This window comes from Physeter macrocephalus, chromosome 5 (genome assembly GCF_002837175.3).
Source record: "Physeter macrocephalus isolate SW-GA chromosome 5, ASM283717v5, whole genome shotgun sequence".
NCBI lineage: Eukaryota > Metazoa > Chordata > Mammalia > Artiodactyla > Physeteridae > Physeter > Physeter macrocephalus.
In genome coordinates, this window is record NC_041218.1 from 96,300,046 (window position 1) to 96,319,007 (window position 18,962).

Here is an 18,962-nt window from a genome sequence, read left to right on the forward strand (position 1 = left end):
TTATTCTTTTTGTTGCAGTGGTAAATGGGAGTGTTTTCTTAATTTCACTCTCAGACTTTTCATCATTAGTGTATAAGAATGTCAGAGATTTCTGTGCATCATTTAGTTGTTTTTCTGGGGTTTTATCTTGTTCCTTCATCTGGTACATAGCCCTCTGCCTTTTCATCTTGTTTATCTTTCTGTGAATGTGGTTTTTGTCCCACAGTCTGCAGGATTGTAGTTCTTCTTGCTTCTGCTGTCTTCCCTTTGTTGGATGAGGCTATCTAAGAGGCTTGTGCAAGTTTTCTGATGGGAGGGACTGGTGGTAGGTAGAGCTGACTGTTTCTCTGGTGGGCAGAGCTCAGTAAAACTTTAATCTGCTTGCCTGCTGATGGGTGGGGCTGGGTTCCCTCCCTGTTGGTTGTTTGGCTTGAGGCAACCCAACACTGGAGCCTACTTGGGCTCTTTGGTGGGGCTAATGGCGGACCCTGGGAGGGCTTATGCCGAGGAGTACTTCCCAGAACTTCTGCTGCCAGTGTCCTTGTCTCCAATGTTAGCCACAGCCACCGCCCACCTCTGTAGGAGACCGTCCAACACTAGCAGGTTGGTCTGGTTCTGTCTCCCCTGGCATCACTGTTCCTTCCCCTGGGTCCTGATGTGCACGCTACTTTGTGTGTGCCCTCCAAGAGTGGAGTCTCTGTTTCCCCCAGTCCTGTCGAAGTCCTGCAGTCAGATCCCACTAGGCTTGAAAGTCTGATTCTCTAGGAATTCCTCCTCCCATTGCCAGACCCCCAGGTTGGGAAGCCTGACGTGGGGCTCAGAACCTTCACTCCATTGGGTGGACTTCTGTGGTCTAAGTGTTCTCCAGTCTGTGAGTCACCTACCCAGCAGTCATGGGATTTGATTTTAGTGTGATTGCGCCCCTCCTACCATCTCCTGTGGCTTTTCCTTTGTCTTTGGATGTGGGGTATCTTTTCTGGTGATTTCCAGTGTCTTCCTGTCGATGATTGTCCAGCAGCTAGTTGTGATTCTGGTGTTCTCACGAGAGGGAGTGAGAGCACGTCCTTCTACTCCGCCATCTTGGTTTTCCATAGTCATTTTTAAATGAAAATTGTTTATCAAACATTTATGCTTTCAAAAGAAATAGTTCTATAAAATGTATAACCTCAAGCCAAGGGAAGGAGCCTTCAGTGGAATCTCTAGGAAGATTTGGTTTTTGTTCCCCAGAGCTTGTTAGATAGTAGATTGATATGTGATTCATACCTGAGATATTTAGAGAGCCAGAGGATGTCTGGAGGGCTGTGGTTTGGGAAGCCACTGCTGTCCTGTGGATCAGGGTGAGAAAGAGAAAAACATTGTGTGGTTAAGACCCTGTCCAAGAGGGCAGGAGGAAGCTGGTGGTGCTGATGACACCTGGGACTGAGGAAGGACTCAAAAGTGATCAGATGGAAAAAAGATAGATTCACCCTGGAGGTGAGAGATGCCCACTGATGGGGTGGGGGAGGTCTTTGAAGAGCTCAGTAAAGTGCCCCATGTGACAAGTAGGCTTTAAACTCCTGTCAAGCCCAGAGAGCAACAAAACTAACTCACCATGATAGTACCAATTAAGTAAGACCTTTCTTGCTGACCATACCTCTTCTTTTCCTCACACCCCTCCAGTTCTGGCCAGCCATGCAGGCATTAGAAACTGAGCAAATGGGGAGCTACAGAGAGCTGTATTCTGTCACTATTGGGCACTAATGGTTTTTCCCAAGTGCTACTGATTTTCTTGAAAATACTATTTCCACATAGTTGATATTCAGTAGATATTTATCAAATCAATATTAGTGGAACACAATGTTGTAACTGATTTATTAAAAATGAAATGACCATACAGGTTCCTATTTGGGATTTGAGCACTGTGGTAAGTGCACTTTTCCTTCCTCAAGTTTTGCTTTAAGGCACTAGAGTTGGTGAGCAGCTTTAATTAGCTTGCCTTGATCTCTTTATAACTTTAGTCTTGTGTCTTCTTAAGTGATTCTCTAACTGCAGCCAGGAACATCGTGAGGGAGGATAGTGTAATCTAGTGTTTTGAGGTTATCACACCTTTTCTTCAAATATCTTACATAGAGACCCAACACAGATAAAGGTGGAACTGTTCAGATTCAGACAGGGCAAAGAGGTGGGGGCATTGTCCCCTGTAGATTGGTTGAAATATTGGCTCTACCACTTATAACTTAGGTGACTTTGGATAAGTTATTTAACCTTCCCAAGTGCAGTGGTCTCATCTGCAAATTCTAGGGTTTATTGTAAGGATTAAATGAGATAATGTATGTGACGTGATTGGCATTTAGGAAGTATTCAAGAAATGTTAGCTATTCTGCCTTTGCTGCTGCTGCCTCCCCCTCATCCTCTTCCTCTTCTTCCTCAAACATGGGGGCAAGTTGAATGGTTTTCAGGTTCCTGTTCTAACTAATTACTTGTATAGTCTATTTATTCATTCCATGGATGTGGATATAGAAATAGTTTTGCTTTATCCTTTCTGCTTGTATCTGTGTATCTAGCCATGTATCTGTCTACCTACCTACCTATCATCTGTATCATCTATCTAATCTACTTACATTTTTTATGTACCGTATAAGACACAGACATGTGATGCCTCTTTACCCCTTCATTTTTCAGTTTGTATTTTATAAAAAAAATGGAATTCTATTATGTAGCCAGAGTACAATTACCAAAATCAGTAAATGAATACTGAAACAATATTAGTATATAATTTACAGACCTTATTGATAATTTGTCAGTTGTTTCAATTAAGTCCTTTATAGCAAAGGAAAACCCAAACTCTGCATTGTATTTGATTGTCATGTCACGTTAACCTCCTTTAATCTGGGTTTTTCTTTGTGGTTCTTGGGTCTTTCTGTGTAGTTCATGGTTTGACATTTTTTGAAGCGTGCAGGTCAGTTACTTAGTAGAATGCTCCTCAATTTGGATTCTTCTGATGTTTCCTTATGAGTAGATTCAGGTTAAGTACTTTTGATAGTCATGCCACAGAAGTAATGCTGAGTTCTTCTCAGTGCATTGTATCGGGTAACACAAGCTGTCTATTGCTAGCAGTGTAACTTTGATGATTGGGTTAAGATGGTATCTGCTAGGTTTCTCCAGTGTAAAGTTATTGTTTTACCTGTTACAGTTAAAAAAATATAGTGTTGGCACGGGGGCTATACTTTAAGACTATGTAAATATTTTCTTACTTGCTCAAACTGTCTCCACTGTTTTTATCATATGTTGATGATTCTTGCCTGAGTTTACTATTATTATGATGTTGTTAAATAGTGATTTTCTAATTCCACCATTTCTTTTACATTTACGAACTGACAAGGGAGAGCTCTCTCTTTATTTATTTATTTATTTATATCAGTTTGGACTCTTTTATTCATATGTTATTCAATCAGTTACAATCCTTTACTATCATGGTTTATTTTTGATGCTCAAATTGTCCAGATTTGGCCGGTGGGAACACCTTCAAACTGTCCCCTGTATATTTTTGATATGTCCTCATCATCCTTTGAGCACTTTCTTAATTTTTGGCACAAGATACTCCACATTTATTTACGTCCTCCCCCACACCCCTTCCCCCAAGCCTGGAATTAACCATTTCTCCAAGGAGCCCTCGTTCCATTGAGGGGTGAATTGTATTTAAGAACCAAGATCTGAGCACTAGATGTGCTCATAACTGCAAACTTTTAAAACCCATTAGTTTATTCTACAAGTGATTTTTTTACCCAGCACCATTACATGTTATACTGTTTTTCCTGGCTTCATGTTATTTATTTCTCTGTTTTTGGCTTTGGTGTAACCATGTGTATTTGCTTACTCAGGAAGCACTGCTTACTCAGAAGTCTGCATTTCTGGAAAGACTTTGTTCCCAACTTTGGGCAGTTCAAAGATTACTGGGTTTTGTTTGATATCATTCTTACTTGGGTCACTTTTATTCTTTTTTTTCATTGATCTCTATTAAATAAAGATGTAGACTGTACTTAATTGAGTACTTTTCTCTTGGCAGTGGAACAAGGCTAAAGGTGATTCTTGTTAATTTGTTACTCAATTGAGTTATCCATTTATCTGGATTTGATTTGGGATGATGTTTAGTCTCTGTAAAGAGGTCAGTACTGAACATTTCTGTGTTCTTTGCCTAAAATGTCCCTTCATAGGCTGACGTAGTGCTGCTATTTGGAGTGTGGGAATCAGCTATAGGGAATTGGTTTTATGTGAGAGTCTGGCTGGGTTTTTATTTTCTTTTCTGCTCATATTTTATCTACTCATGTTTTATATTTATGTAATTTAAAATTTGATTTTTCTCCTGAAAATGAAAAATATATAAAATGGTAATTATCTTTATTCTTTAATAGTTTTATGGGGCATCTGTTGGAATGTGAGCTGCATTCATCTTGTACAAAATATTGACTCTTGGAATGTAGATGTAACTCCTAGTAGTTTCTTTCGAATAGATTCCATGAAAATATATTTGAATTCTTAATTTAAGGGCAGATTCTGCAGTTTATTTTCATTATATCATTGTGATTTATAATAGTTTTTTCCCTTCCTATTTGAATAAGTCTTCTGAGATTTAGGATAATCTGTGTGTGTGTGTGTGTGTGTGTGTGTGTGTGTGTGTATGTATGTGTGTGTGTGTGTGTGTGTGTATGTGTACTTACATGATTGGGCATGTAGTTAAAGTCACTTTTAGCGGGATGCTTTGGCATGATCACCAAAGCTTTTGTAATTGTAGACTCTGTTTGGATGATGAGAGTTTTGAAGACTTTTTATTTCTTTTCCATAAAAAACACACTGTATATTATAAGCAAGGTAGTATCTTGACACCCAGTTACCACTTACTCTTGTGTGCCCTGTAAAAAAACATTTATTTTGATATTTTATGTGAAGAATATCATAGGCATGCATGAAATAGTGTAAAATACAAAAATATGCACCAGTCAGCTGATGAGTATTTATTAAGTTTCCACTGTCTGCTTAGTGTTATACTAACTAGTTGGGGAAAATGAAACCTATGCATAAGAAGCAATTGTCAAACAACATATATTTTTATATATTAGTATCATCAAATTGGATATCATAAAAACGTGGTAATTCTGTATTACCAGCTATCCTCAGTATAAGCATTTTTTCTTAGTATGCTTCTTTTTGATGCATTGTAGTAATACTGCTTAATTTACAAATTTATTTGCCTTTTCTGACTAGGAACATATACTTATTAGTATTTCAGATGTTTTAGGTGCTGTACGATTAATCAACCAATTTTGCTGCCTCTCTGTGATAGAGATTGGGGGATCTAATTTCATAGGTTATTGAGGTAGCAAACCATATTAGTCACATTTTTGGTCTTTGAACAATGTATGAACTATTAATACTCATGGAAATATTTTTCAAAAATGGTTACATTGTAATGAGTGTCAAAACATCAATAATTAGTTACAGAGTCACAGCAAGTAGCTTTGTGACCTTGGGTAAGGCACTTAATCTCTCAGAACCTCATTTTTCTCAATAGTAATTCAAATAGGATAATAAAATTTACCTCATGTAATTCTTGTGAGGCTTAAATCAGATGACACATACAAAGCACCAGCACAGTTCCTGGAACATAGCAAGTGCTCTGTACATGTTAACTATTATTATTATTATCATTATTATTACCGCCATCACCCTAAATTACCACTCTTGCTTTATGGAGTCCTTGGTTAAGTGTTAGTTTTGATTGGTTAACATGTTTGCAGGGAGATCTCTTGCCCTATTGAGGTTTACAGGCATCTCAATGAATCCTGCTGAGGTTAGTTTTGTAATCTTGCATGTAGAAAGGTACGTATCTTACAGTTAAAAATGCTGTATCTGTGACCTGAGGGAAAAAGAAAAAATAATCCACCAAAACAGGGTGTGACTGTGAGAATCTAAATCATTATGTATGTGACAGAAGGACAAACCCTATTAAATGCAAGGTATGATTGTGGGAAATCTTTCAAATCAACCGGAAGGTTTTTCACAATGCCAATTGAAAAAGTTGAGTGAAAAGCCATAAGAATGTGAAACTTTGGCCCATTTACTAAATGTCTCATTTAATTGTCACAGTGGAGGAAAAAGGTATGATAAGGGAGATGTCTACAAAACAAAGCACGCAAATTAGAAAAACCAAAAACATTTATTGAGACTGGGTCTTGAATTTGTTTCTGAATTAACCCTATAAAGTAGAAAGTGGCTAAAAGTCTTCAGACATCCTGTTCAGATGAAGGAGAACCAGATTGGGAAACTGAAAACTTCAGTGTTAGTTCTAGTTTTGCTATTGACTGGCTTTATGACTTTAGACAAGTCACTTAACCTCTGTGGGCCTCAGTTTTCTCATCTGTAAAGCAAGAATTTTTGCCCCAGGTCCGTTCAGCTCTAATATTCCTTGGGGTACTTTTAGACGTACAAAATGAAATTTGCATGCCATTCTTAAATTTATTTGTTTTTTGGCATTTTATGGTGGAAAATTTTAAGGTTACATAAAAGTAGAATGAATAGTATAATGGCTCTTGAGGTACACATTATCGTGCTTAATAATTATCAACTCATGGCCAGTCTTATTTTGCCTACAACCCCACCTATTCTCCCTCCCCTGATTACTTAAAAGCAAATCTCAGACTTCATCTCATTTCATTTCTAAATATTTCAGAATATGTCTAAAAGAAAAGGACTCTTTTTAAAGCATAAACACCCAGTGTCATCACATGTAAATTAAAAAAACCCTATAATTCCTTAATATCATCAGATATGCAGTTGATGTTCAGATTTTCCCAATTCTCTCTCTCTTTCTTTTTATAGTTTGTTAATTTGAATTGGGGTCCAAATGAAGTCTAATCACTACAGTTGATTGGTATGTCTCTTAAATCTCCTTTAATTTATAGTTGCTTCTCAATCTCTTTTTTCTTAAAATTTGTTTAAAAAAACCCACTTTGTCCTGTTGAGTAGGTTGAATTTTGCTGATTACATTCCCTTGTTGTTTAATTTTTGTCATTGTTATTATTTACAAATTGACATACCTATAGCTTTGCTCGGATTTTGGTTTGAGTTTTTTTTTTTTTTTTTTTTTTTTTTTTTGGTCAAGAATATGTCATAGAAGGTGGTGTGTAGTTCCCCTGGAGCACATGGGCTGGCTATTGCTCTTGTTTGTGATGTTAGCAGCCATTGATGGTGATTGCGTAGATCTGTTAATCCATTAGGAGTTACAAAATGATGACACCCTGGTTCTGCCATTCCTTCTTCATATATTGATTGGAACACTTCCAGAAAAATAATGTTCCCTTCATCAGCTGTCTGATTACCCTGAGTATAGATCATTAAGGAAAGGCAGGATAGATGCAAATTCTTTCTATTTACCAATTGTCATAATAATGAATGTATTCCCTAATATCTTCCAAGGGTGACTAATGATTAAAAAAATATCATTAGGAACTCACAGAATTTAACATATTTGTTGTGTTTCAGTCCACTGCAGCTGTTATCCTTACTGATACTCAAAATGGTCTCATCTTTGGCCAGTGGAGGCCTTTTTAAGTTGGCTTCTGCATACTCTTGACATGACTAATAGTCTGATAGCTTCTTTGATTTCTGGTATAACAGTATATTCCAGGTGCATTTTGTACATTTCCTGCCCTATCCTGGAATCAACCATTTCCCCAAGGAATCTTAATTTCTTTTAGTGGAAAATGGCATTTAGAGAACACCATCTGGATACTGGTGACGCTCACTGCTGCTGGGTTAGTCTTTGCTTCTAGACCTTTTCAGTGGACAGATAAGAAAATAAATATTTTTTAAAAATAAAATGCATTGAGTTCATAATCTTTTAATTCAGAAACAATCTATACACTAGAAAATAATCAGGGAAAGAAGTCCAGACATTTGTATACATTTTGAAGGATTACATTATTTACTGTAAAATATTTTATTGCTTCTGTTCTCCTTTCAGGTAAACAATCTCATTTTGGAGTTTCTATAGCTGCTGGAATGATACTAACTTTAAACATATTCCTGTTTTGGTTAAGGAGAAAAGGGAAACAAAAAGTTAGTCATGATTAAGAAGAAAAATGAGTGAAACCAGGAGTGGGCAGGCCAGAGCATCTGGTATTCAGGGCACATATTAAAAGACAAGAAATCTTTTCCATTTAGTTTCCTTCCCTTGCATTTTTTACTTATGTCTGGAAGTTCAAGTTTTGCTTTATGGTCAGTGTTCGTAAGAGCCACAAGATGGCGAGATTGCTCCTTAAAATGAATGTGGGTGAGTAAGGGGGTGGGGTAGTGGAGAGAGATAGAGGAGAGAGGAGAGAGAAAGATGTTCCTCTCTGATTTTCCATAACCTCCTTGGTTTTCCTTACGTCCCTTACTTGATTATAAAACAGAATTAACATGCTTAAATTTTTCCTCTGTAATTTGGATTTTGATCATGGTCTTTTTTGGAATTGTAACACTAAAAATAAAATTAAAAAGAACTGTCTGGATCCCGTGCTTACCATTTTTTCAGCTCTTTGTTAAATTATTAATAAATAATTCAGTCTTCACATTGTCACCAGAGTAATCTTTGCAAAATACCATTTTGGTAATGTCAGTTTCCTGTTTAAAATTTTAAAATTTATTGTTATAAATATTTGTTGATTATGGTATTGGTTGTCAGTATTTCAGTAGTTAAGGCAAGTGTAAGGTGAAAAAGGTGGAATAATTTTTGACTCATATTACCAAAAATATATGTTATTATTGTCAAATTTCTTTTCTAAAATGAACATGTGCTAGTTTCCAAGTACAAAAACTTTCAATTTTAATGGGTTGTTAAACAACATAATTGCAATGCTTAGAATGTTTATTCTCCTCATCATTTAAACATACCTCAAGGCAATTTTTGTTATTCTCAATATTTTGTGGAAAGGGCAAGCTACTATGTTATTAGTATATTAATGTGTGTTTATTAACTAAGTATATTTTAGCTCTCAATGTAAAATGTACTTCGCTTATGCTGTGTTATCAAATTGAATCCTCATAATATATTTTTGAGATAAATGTGAATACTGTGGACATTGAGGCTCAGGGAGATTAAATGAATTGTTGAAGATTTAGTAGTTAGCAGAGCTATAATTTCAATTCAGATTTTTTTCAATCCTAAAACTCATCCTCTTATTCACTATGCCATACTGCCTCTGTGAGAGTAACTATTTATATTTCTCTTTAATAGAAATACTTGGAAGCTGTAATTTAAAGTAATTAGGATATTTGTGCCTCCCCCTTGTTGTAAGCTGAACAAGAGAATTTGTATCACAAGGCAAGTATTATGGAGCCTTTTTATTTAGCAAACTGTTCATTTTTTTGAGCATGTTTTCCTGCAGGCCTTTGTTTAGAAGACTTCATTTAGAGTTGTGCTGATGGGTGAGGGGCCTCTCTTTGTCTCATTTGAGGCATTTGGGCTCCTGGCCAGAAGCCTGAGCTCCTGATATACTCTCCCTAGAGTGGACTGAAGCTAATTCATCCTTTTGACTTCCTGTTGAGATAGCAGGTGGTTCACTAGCACTTAGTGTTCCTGCCTTACGGCGGAGCTTCTCTCTGCTCCTGGAGTCCTGTTTTATGCTGGGAATACTGGTGGTTTAAAAGCCATTGTGTTCAAGACTGGAAGTCTGGTCTAGGATGCCCTTTACAGCTATAAACTAGCTGCTCTGGAATAGAAATTCTTTAAATATTTCGTAGAATTCACTAGTGAAGCCTCTGGTCTTAGACATTTGTTTGTTGGGTGGTTTTGGATTACTGACTTAATCTCCTTACCAGTAATTGGTCTGTTCAGATTTTCTGTTTCTTCATGATTCAGTCTTGAAGTGTCTAGAAATCTATCCATTTCTCCTAGGTTGTCCAATTTGTTGGTGTATAATTGTTCATAGTAGTCTGTTTTGATTCTTTGTATTTCTGTGGTGTCAGTTGTAACATCTCCTCTTTCATTTCTGATTTTATTTACTTGAGTTCTTGCCGTCTTTTTTTGGTGAGTCTAACTAAAGGTTTGCCAATTTTGTTTACCTTTTCAAAGAACCAGCTCTTAGTTTCATTGATTTTTTTCTATTGTATTTTTAGTCTCTCTTTTATTTATTTCTTTTCTGTTCTTTGATATTTTCTTCCTTCTACTAACTTTGGGCTTCATTTGTTCTTGTTGTTCTGGTTACTTGAGGTACAAAGTTAGGTTGTTTATTGGAGATCTTTCTTGTTTCTTGATGTAGGAGTTCATCATATGAACTTTGCCCTTAGAACTGCTTTTGCTGCATCCCATAGTTTTGGTAGGTTGTATTTCCATTTTCATTTGACGCAAAGAATTTTTTGATTTATGTTTTGATTCCTTCTTTGACACATTGGTTGTCCAGTAACATGTTTAATCTCTATATATTTGTTAATTTTCTACTTTTCTTCTTGTAATTGATTTCTAGTTTCATACCATTGTGGTCAGAAAATATGCTTGACATGACTTCGGTCTTATTAAGTTTATTAAGACTTGTTTTGTGGCACATGATTTATTCTGAGAAGGTTCCATGTGTGCTTGAGAAGAAATGTGTATTTTGCTGCTGATGGATGAATGTTCTGTAAATGTTTGTTAAATCCATCTGGTTTAACATGTAGTTTAAGTCCAGTATTTCCTTATTATTTTCTGTTTAGATGATCTAGCCATTGTTGAAAGTGGGTTATTGAAGTACCCTACTGTTACTGTATTGCTATTTCTCCCTTCAGTTCTGTTAATATTTGCTTTATATATCTAGGTGCTTCTCTGTTGGGTGCATAAATATTTACAAATATTATATCCTCTTGTTAGACTGACCCTTTTATCATTATATCAATATAAAGACCTTCTTTGTCTTTTATTTTCATCTCTGTCCTAAAGTCTACCTTATCTGATATAAGTATAGATACCTCTGCTTTCTTTTGGTTTCAGTTTGCATGGAGTATCTTTTTCCATGCCTTCACTTTCAGTCTGTGTCCTTAAAGCTGAAGTGAATCTCTTGTAGGCAGCACATAGTTGGATCTTGTTCATTTTATCCATTTAGCCACTTTGTGTCTTTTGATTGGAAAATTTAGTCCATGTACATTTAAAGTAATTATTGATAGTTATGGATTTACTATTGCCATTTTGTTAATTGTTTTCTGGTTGTTTTGTCATTTCTTTGTTCCTTTCTTTCCCTCTTGTTTTTCTTCCTTTGTGATTTGCTGATTTTCTGTAGTGGTATGCTGAGATTTCTTTCTCTTTCTCTTTTGTGTATCTACTATAGGTTTTGCACTGTGTTACCATGAGGCTTACATAAAATATCTTATAGCTAAAATAGTCTGTTTTAAGCTGATAACAACGTAACTTGAAATGTATAAGAAGATTCTACATTTTTACACTCTTCTCCAACATTTGATGTTTTTGATGTCACAACTTAAATCTTTTTAATATTGTGTATTCATTAACAAATTATTGTAGTTATAGTTGGTCTTAATATTTTTAATTTTAATCTTTATACCAGAGTTATAAGTGATTTACCCACCACCATTACAATATTAGAGTATTCTGAGTTTAACCATATATTTATCTGTACCAGTGAATTTTATGCTTTCGTATGTTTTAATGTTACTAATTAGCATCCTTTTTTTTCAGCTTGAAGAAATCCCTTTAACATGTCTTGTAAGACTGGTCTAGTGGTGATAAATTCCTTTAGCTTTTGTTTGTCTGGAAACTCTTTATCTCTCTTTCAATTCTGCAGGACTATTTTGTTGGGTAGAGTATTTTTGTTTGGCAGTCTTTTTTATTCCCTTTCAGCACTTTGAATGTCTCATCCCACTGCCTTCTGACCTGCAAGGTTATTGTAGAATCCACTGATAGTCTTATGAGGGTTCCCTTGTATGTAACAAGTTGCTTTTCTGTTGCTGCTTTTAAGGTTTTCGTCTTTGACAATTTAATTAAAATGTCTGGGTGTGAATTTCTTTAGATTCATCATATTTGGTGTTTCTTGGGCTGCCTAGATTTGGATGTCTGTTTTTTTCCCCCAGGTTAGGGAAGTTTTCAGCCATTATTTCTAAGGATCCCTGTCTTCTAGGATCCTTATAATGTGTATATTGGCTCATTTTTTTAGTGCGTTATAAGTCTCTGAAGCTATCTTCACTCCTTTTTTAGTCTTTTTTCTTTTTGCTTCACTGAGTGGATGTATTCCACTGCTCTGTCTTCTAATTCACTCTTTCTTCCACTTGATCTAGTCTGCTGTTGAACCTTTCTATTGAATTTTTCAGTTCAGTTATTTTATTCTTTATCTCTATACTTTCTGTTTGGTACTTTGTAATATTGTCAGTCTCTGTTGAAATTCTCACTTTGTTCATGCATTGCTTTCCGGACCTCTGTGAGCATCTTTCTGAGCATTATTTTGAACTCTCTGTCAGGTAAATCACTTTTCTCTGTTTCATTAAGGTTGGTTTCTGGAGATTTATATTGTTCTCTTGTTTGGAACATATTCCCTTGTTTCCTCATTTTCCTTGAATGCTTGTGTTGGTTTTTGTGCATTAGCTAAACAGCACCTCTTTCAGTGTTGACAGAATGGTCTTGTGTAGGAGATGAATCCTGTTAATCAACCCAGCCCGAACTCCTGGATGCCTCTCAAACCTTTGTGACTGTCCAAGCCACTGTCCTTCTTCATGCCTTTTAGTAGTTGAGGGTATGAGAAGACCCATCTAAGTTCCAAAGGGGATGATTGTAGTCAGCACTTAGTTACAGGCTGATTAGAAGCCAGACCCTCAGGCAACAACTGGGAAAGTATGCCATCAAGCACTTTCTGGGGAGAAACTGGGAGGTAGGCTTTTTGTCTTCTCCCTTGCACTGAACCCTGAGCCCATTACAAACTGTTAATTTGTTTGCTGTAGTCCAGTGGGACTTGTTAACTGCAAGCACTGTTGACAGTCAGAGCCAGGTGATCTGGGGGCTCATCTCCCAGGCGGTAGCTGCAAAAGGTGGGGCATGAGACATGTGTAGAAGGTCCTTCTAGAGAGAAGATGGTGACCTGGTTTTATTGTTGGAGTGAGCTGGATGGAGAACGTGGGGTAAGCGCCCACTGATTCTTTCAGGTTCCAGGTAGGATCAGTTAGATGTTGTCAATTAGTGTCTAGACCCTTACGCAACAGCTTGTAAAGTATGAAGTCAAACCCTTTCCAGGGAAAGACTGGGAGATGGATGTTTTAGCTGCTCCTTCAGTCCTGAGACTTGGGAGGATAGTTGTGGTTAGTGCTTATGATCCTATCAGTAACTTCTTCTTTGTTTGCCGTAGTCCTGTAGGACTCATGAATGCTGGCTATCAGAGATAGGAGTTTTAGGGGACTGTTTCTCAGGTGGGAGCCTTAAAGGTTGGGACACTAGATGTGCTGTCCGTACTGCCTGTTCCTCAGGGAGAAGCTGGGAGTTTGGGGTTTCCTCCTGATTGTATGGTTCTATGCCTGGATTGAGGTTTATGATGAGAGTGTCTCAGCCTTTCCTACCAGTTTCGATATGGGTATTGTCTCTGTTGCCCAATGTATAGGAGTCATTCATCTGGATTTCTCTAGTTTCTCAGTTCCCAGATTTCTCTCAGAGAGAAGTGCTTTGTGTGTAGCTGTACAATCACTGTGTCCATGGGAGGAGGAAGTTGGCCTCCTATATCATCATTTTGGTCAAAACCAAAACAAAACAGAAAAAAAGCCTCTTTAGTTTCTTTATTGATTAATTTGTTTTTTAAAGATAATTGTTCTTATATAACCAGTATTCATTCATTTATTCATTTGGTAACCGTTAACTGAATTCTATTCTAGATGCTGGCAATACAGCAGTAAATTAAATAGAAAAAACTCTCTAGAGCATACCTTTGAGCAGGGAGGATACAGAAAATAAATAAATAAACTATATTATAGATCTTGTGGTGATAAGAGGTGTGAAGTCAAATATAATGAGGTTAGGGGGGCTTAAGAGTGAGAAGTGAGAGTGATCTTTCATAAAAGTTCTTCAGGGAAGACCTCTCGAACAAGGAGACATTTCAGTGCAGAGTTGGAGGATGTGAGGGAGTGAGGTATGTACATATATGGAGTGAAATAGAGGGAGAGCGTTCCAGGTTGCTGGAGAAGCAGGCAAAATATATGGGATTTGGAGACAGAGTTATGTATCTCCTCATATAACCTTTATTATCCAACAATACGCACCAAAACTGAGGAGAGCAGGATAAAATATTTTTATGTTCTTTTATTTAAAAAATATTTATTTATTTGGCTGCACTGGGTCTTTGTTGCGGCATGCAGGATCTTTTAGTTGCAGCATGTGGGCTCTTAGTTGCAGCAGGTGGGATCTAGTTCCCTGACCAGGGATTGAACCTGGGCCCCCTGCATTGGAAGTGTGGAGTCTTAACCACTGGACCACCAGGGAAGTCCCTTTATGTTCTTTTAATTTTTGCTGATGGCAAAAAAAGTGACACCTTCAACTTCTCTTTGTAATCCTAAAAAGCACTGGCAGGAGATGTATTAATTCTATTTATGTTCCAATTTTAAATTATCATTTATATTTTCTTTGCATACTTGAAATAATATGTAAATAGAACCTAGGGAGACATTGTTTTGTTTTACTTTGTATATTGTTTTGTAAGGTCAGTTAATGATTGAATCAGGCTGAAGCATAAAGGATTAAGAAGGGGTGGAGAGTGTGGCAAATTGGAGAATTTATGCCCTGTGTAAAGGGAAGAACTATTACTCAACTCTAATTGATCATTGCCATGTGAGGATGTGAGCCTAGTTTTGACTGTATTTTCTGGTTTTTCAAGAAAAGCCAGAAATTTGTATATTATGTGCTATCTCCTGATCTTTAAGTGTTGGAAACTAAGTAAAAACATTTCAAAACACTCTTCAGGCCAGACAAAACATTCATACAATGGGGATCTGGCCCACAAGTCACCAGTTTGCAACCTTCTGGGGTATTACACCATAATTAAATTTTACAGCCTCCTTCAAGGGATAGTATAGACCTAATAGTAACAAAATGCTGTAGGATTTCTGGATACAGATGGTTTTAACACACTATTGTACTGTTGCTCTCCCTGGGTGGTGCTGAATATACCTATTCTTGTTGTCTTAGGGTATGGTCAGACAGGTCCACTGTCTCAGCGGGCTGGGTACGATGCTGTTGCCTCTGCTATTTCTGGTCTGATGCACATCACAGGGCCCGAGGTAGGTATCCTTCTTTAGAATATTCATATTTTTTTCCCCTATTTATTCCAAAGAGATTTTCATCTTTACTAACCCCTTAGGCTTAAACATGAGTTAATTTTAGGAGAAAACCACGGAAAGTGAATGGCGTTAAAAATGGAAATGTTTATTATGAATGTACTTGAGGCTTCATGTCATTATGGCCCCATGGAAAAGAACAACCTTTTTAGCAAGAAGCAATAGATCAAGTGGTGAACACATTTTCCATATGTATTATATCATTCAAGCTTAGTAAAGGCACCTTTGTGTGACTTAGGAATATTCCTCGTGTGAAGTAGAATGGCTGACTAGACTAGTCTGCGGATGTCCATTTCTACCAGAGTACTTTCATTTGATGTATATACATAGTGGAGGGTTTCTTTTTCCCTCTGGAGTATTATTAGTGGTTGTTTATTTAAAAATTTGTTACTTAATGCTCGGACATAGTTGTGTCTGACAGTTAATGCATTAGATTCTGACAGTGAAAGAATTATTTGATTTTATAACCACATTCCTTCTCCATTGGTGATAGGAAGTTCCCAAAAAGTATATAGATGACCGAAATGTGGATGGTTAGATCAAAGACTCTTAGAAAATGGACTCTTGGGGAAAACTAAACATGCTGTTAAATAAAGTAAAAGAAAGTGTGAAAGCTTAGTAAATAAAAATACTAAAAAAATCCACTTCCAAAACAAATTAGATTGATAGCCTTAAAATACTTTTTCCAGTAGGTATTCCTTCCCTGAACGACTTTCTTCAGTTAATTCTTCAGGAAATATTGCTGCAGTGTTGGGATAAAATGAGGCAGAATGACCTCAAGTCTTTTTTTTTTTTTTTTTTTTTTTAACAGATTTTACTTCTTTTTATTATTTTAAAGTAGGTGTTGGGATTTCAGTGACTTAAAATATATGGTCTTTTGTACTTTCTTTGTTTCATTTTCACAAGTCTTAGAAAGAATGTATGTGGCTTTTCCTTACAGTATTCAAGGGCACCAATTTTCTTTCTATCCATTGAGAGAATGAAGCATGGATATATATCTCTTTGCTCTTTCCCACAGAGGTACTTATATGGTCAAGACATTATTTTTGTGAGTGGTTTTATTTAATAGCATTGTACTCAATTGTGAATATGTGAAAAGATATGGGACTTTTAAATTTGTATATTCAAATGTTAAAATGAATTAACTCAAAAACACCTGAGGTAGATGAGGTGAACGCTTACTCCTTAAGTACACTGCGCTATATTCTGACAGGGATACCACAGAGTGTGTGCTCAACCATATTATTTATCGGTCAGTAACTCACCTCTTGTATTATCCTCAGGAGATTTTTGTTCTGGCTAAGCAAATAACAACAACACTAATTGAATGCTTACTATGTGCCAAGCATTATTTTAGGTACTTCACGTGTATTACGTTAAATAACCTCGGCTTCCATATACTGTGTTTCTTTCACACGGACACTTCTCTCACTTCTCAATTCATCCACCCAGTGAATGGTTATTGTACATATACAGAGGGAATCCTCTGTATGCTGGCTACCACAGGCAACAGGTAGGCACGGTCCTGAAGTGGAGAAGACAAACATTAACAGAAAAGAAATATTAAACAAGTAAAAAGAGCTCTAAAGAAGAGTACAGGATGCTACTGACGTATATAATGGTGTGCCTCAGGCCATTTTAATACTTCCAGAGATTCTGCAAAATGTGGTTTGACAGCAAAGGATAAAAGCAGCCTGAAGAGAATCAGCCCATGCTGGGAATCCCCCTTTAAGGAGTTGTTTCCCCCTGATACCAGCAGTAGATGACAGTTCACTAAGCCTCTCAGCAGAGGTTCTACAGGAGGGATCACTTCTGAGAGCCCTGGCTAATATTTTTAACCAGCCAATGCAGATGCACTGTTGCCAGTTGTATCATGTTGCGTATGAAGTTTTATCTACCTGCCCAGCTGTGTATTTGTTCTGTAGCATAACTCCATGTTGTCAGATGACTGATTGGAACCCAGGCTTCCTCACCCTATTCAGTGCGGCCTAATGTTGTCAGGATGGTTGGTCAGGAAAGGCTTCTCTGAGGGCCAGATATTTAAGGTAGGACGCAATTAAGCTCTAACCTGGTGACTCTAGGGCAACACCACGCATGACATCTAAATGCTGGAGAGTCTGGTGGGTTTGAGGAGCTAGTCTCATTGGATTATTGTGAGCTAGCAAAGAAGGGGAAGAATGAGGCTGGAGATGCAGGGAACTTATTGTTTATGGACCTACTATATTAGTTAAGAGTTTGAAGAGACGGAAAGATACATTATCATATATACATATTTTTAGTGATGATCTAATATATTTCTGCCTGGAAACTGAGTGATGTTCCCAAAGTATAGACTATTACTATGATGAGAAAACTCAAAATGCATGGTTTTTCTATAGTGGACTCATAATGTTATTTTTATCCCAAAGGGGCATCAGCTAAGTGTGTAGTATAGGATAAAATCTATGAAAGCAGTCTTTATGATGAGATTTAAACGAACTAGTTACAGTTACCTCCAGCTAAATCTAAAATCTAGCCTTTTAGGTAATGCTGTGGTATTGTTGAATAAAATTCAGATTTGATAACAGAGAAAAGAGAACTGACGTTGAGTACCTACACTGTGCTAGACCCATGCTTGATGTTTTCCATATGCTTTTATGTTTTCATTCTTACACTGATCCTTCCAGGTGTAGGTATTGATAAATTCTGTAACTGAAGCTTAAGGGCTTAGGTAACTTGTACAGGGTGCCCAGGTATGTAAAATGCTAAAGCCATACTTTGAACCCAGTCTGCTTTACATCTTCCAGCTATATATAGTACCTTCTGTACTATAGCCACTCTCCATGCTACCTGAAGAATGAAGCCTGATTTTTATTGTATTTGCATCTTGCTTATGCTTGCTATTGATATATGTTGCACTGTAGTGAATAGACCATTTGGTAGAGTGAGAAAGCAGTCAACTAAGAGTCTGGAGGCCTGGCTGTATCTCATTCACTCCTGTGTAATGTTTACCTGGGTGCCTAAAAGGGGCACCAGGAGGGCATAAGCCTCATAAGACCATGGTCTTTGCTTGCTCCCTGCGGTATCTCATTGCCTAGAACAGAGCGTGGCACTTTCTAAGCACTCAATAAATAAATGCTGAATGAATGAATAAATGAATACTTGGCACTGTGCTATGTGATCTGGAACATATTGTATAGCTTCTCTCTTTCGGTGAAGTGCATCTGGAAGTGATGTTCACACAGCTCCTCTTCCAGATACTGTAAAGAGAAAATAAATGTCTTTTATAGAATGTGAAAGTACAAACATGTATTATGTAATGTAGTACCCATAAGAATCAACAATTGCTTGGTATATCTGTAGATTCCTCAGCTCCACCCTCAGAGATACTGATTTGTGGGTAGAGCCCACAAATATGCATATTTAATGATGGCCCCAAGCGCTTCTGATGGAGATGGTTGTGGATCGCACTTGGAAACATTATGAGAGGTGTTATTATTAAAAACCCCTTTGCATAGACTCTGACAGAAGTCAATGACTTGTTAAGGTCTATATATTATGTTTAAATTAGGATCTTGTGCTCCAAATAAAATTATGTTCCAATTATTATTATTATTATTTTTTTTTTTGTGGTATGCGGGCCTCCCTCTGCTGCGGCCTCTCCCGTTGCGGAGCACAGCCTCCGGACACGCACG

General features: G+C 37.1%; 1 protein-coding gene across 16 annotated transcripts in view; it reads left to right on the top strand.

Annotated features, from left to right (window-relative positions):
* SUGCT (succinyl-CoA:glutarate-CoA transferase) overlaps positions 1–18,962 on the top strand; it is an 806,218-nt gene that overhangs the window by 53,251 nt on the left and 734,005 nt on the right. For all 16 annotated transcript variants that reach the window (XR_008617466.1, XR_008617468.1, XR_008617464.1 and 13 more), the window contains one exon: positions 15,140–15,231. Coding sequence is in view for 7 of the 16 variants with exons in the window: in XM_055085091.1 (XP_054941066.1) it covers positions 15,140–15,231 (92 nt within the window). In the remaining 9 variants the exon portion in view is untranslated. The remainder of the gene's footprint in view (positions 1–15,139; positions 15,232–18,962) is intronic.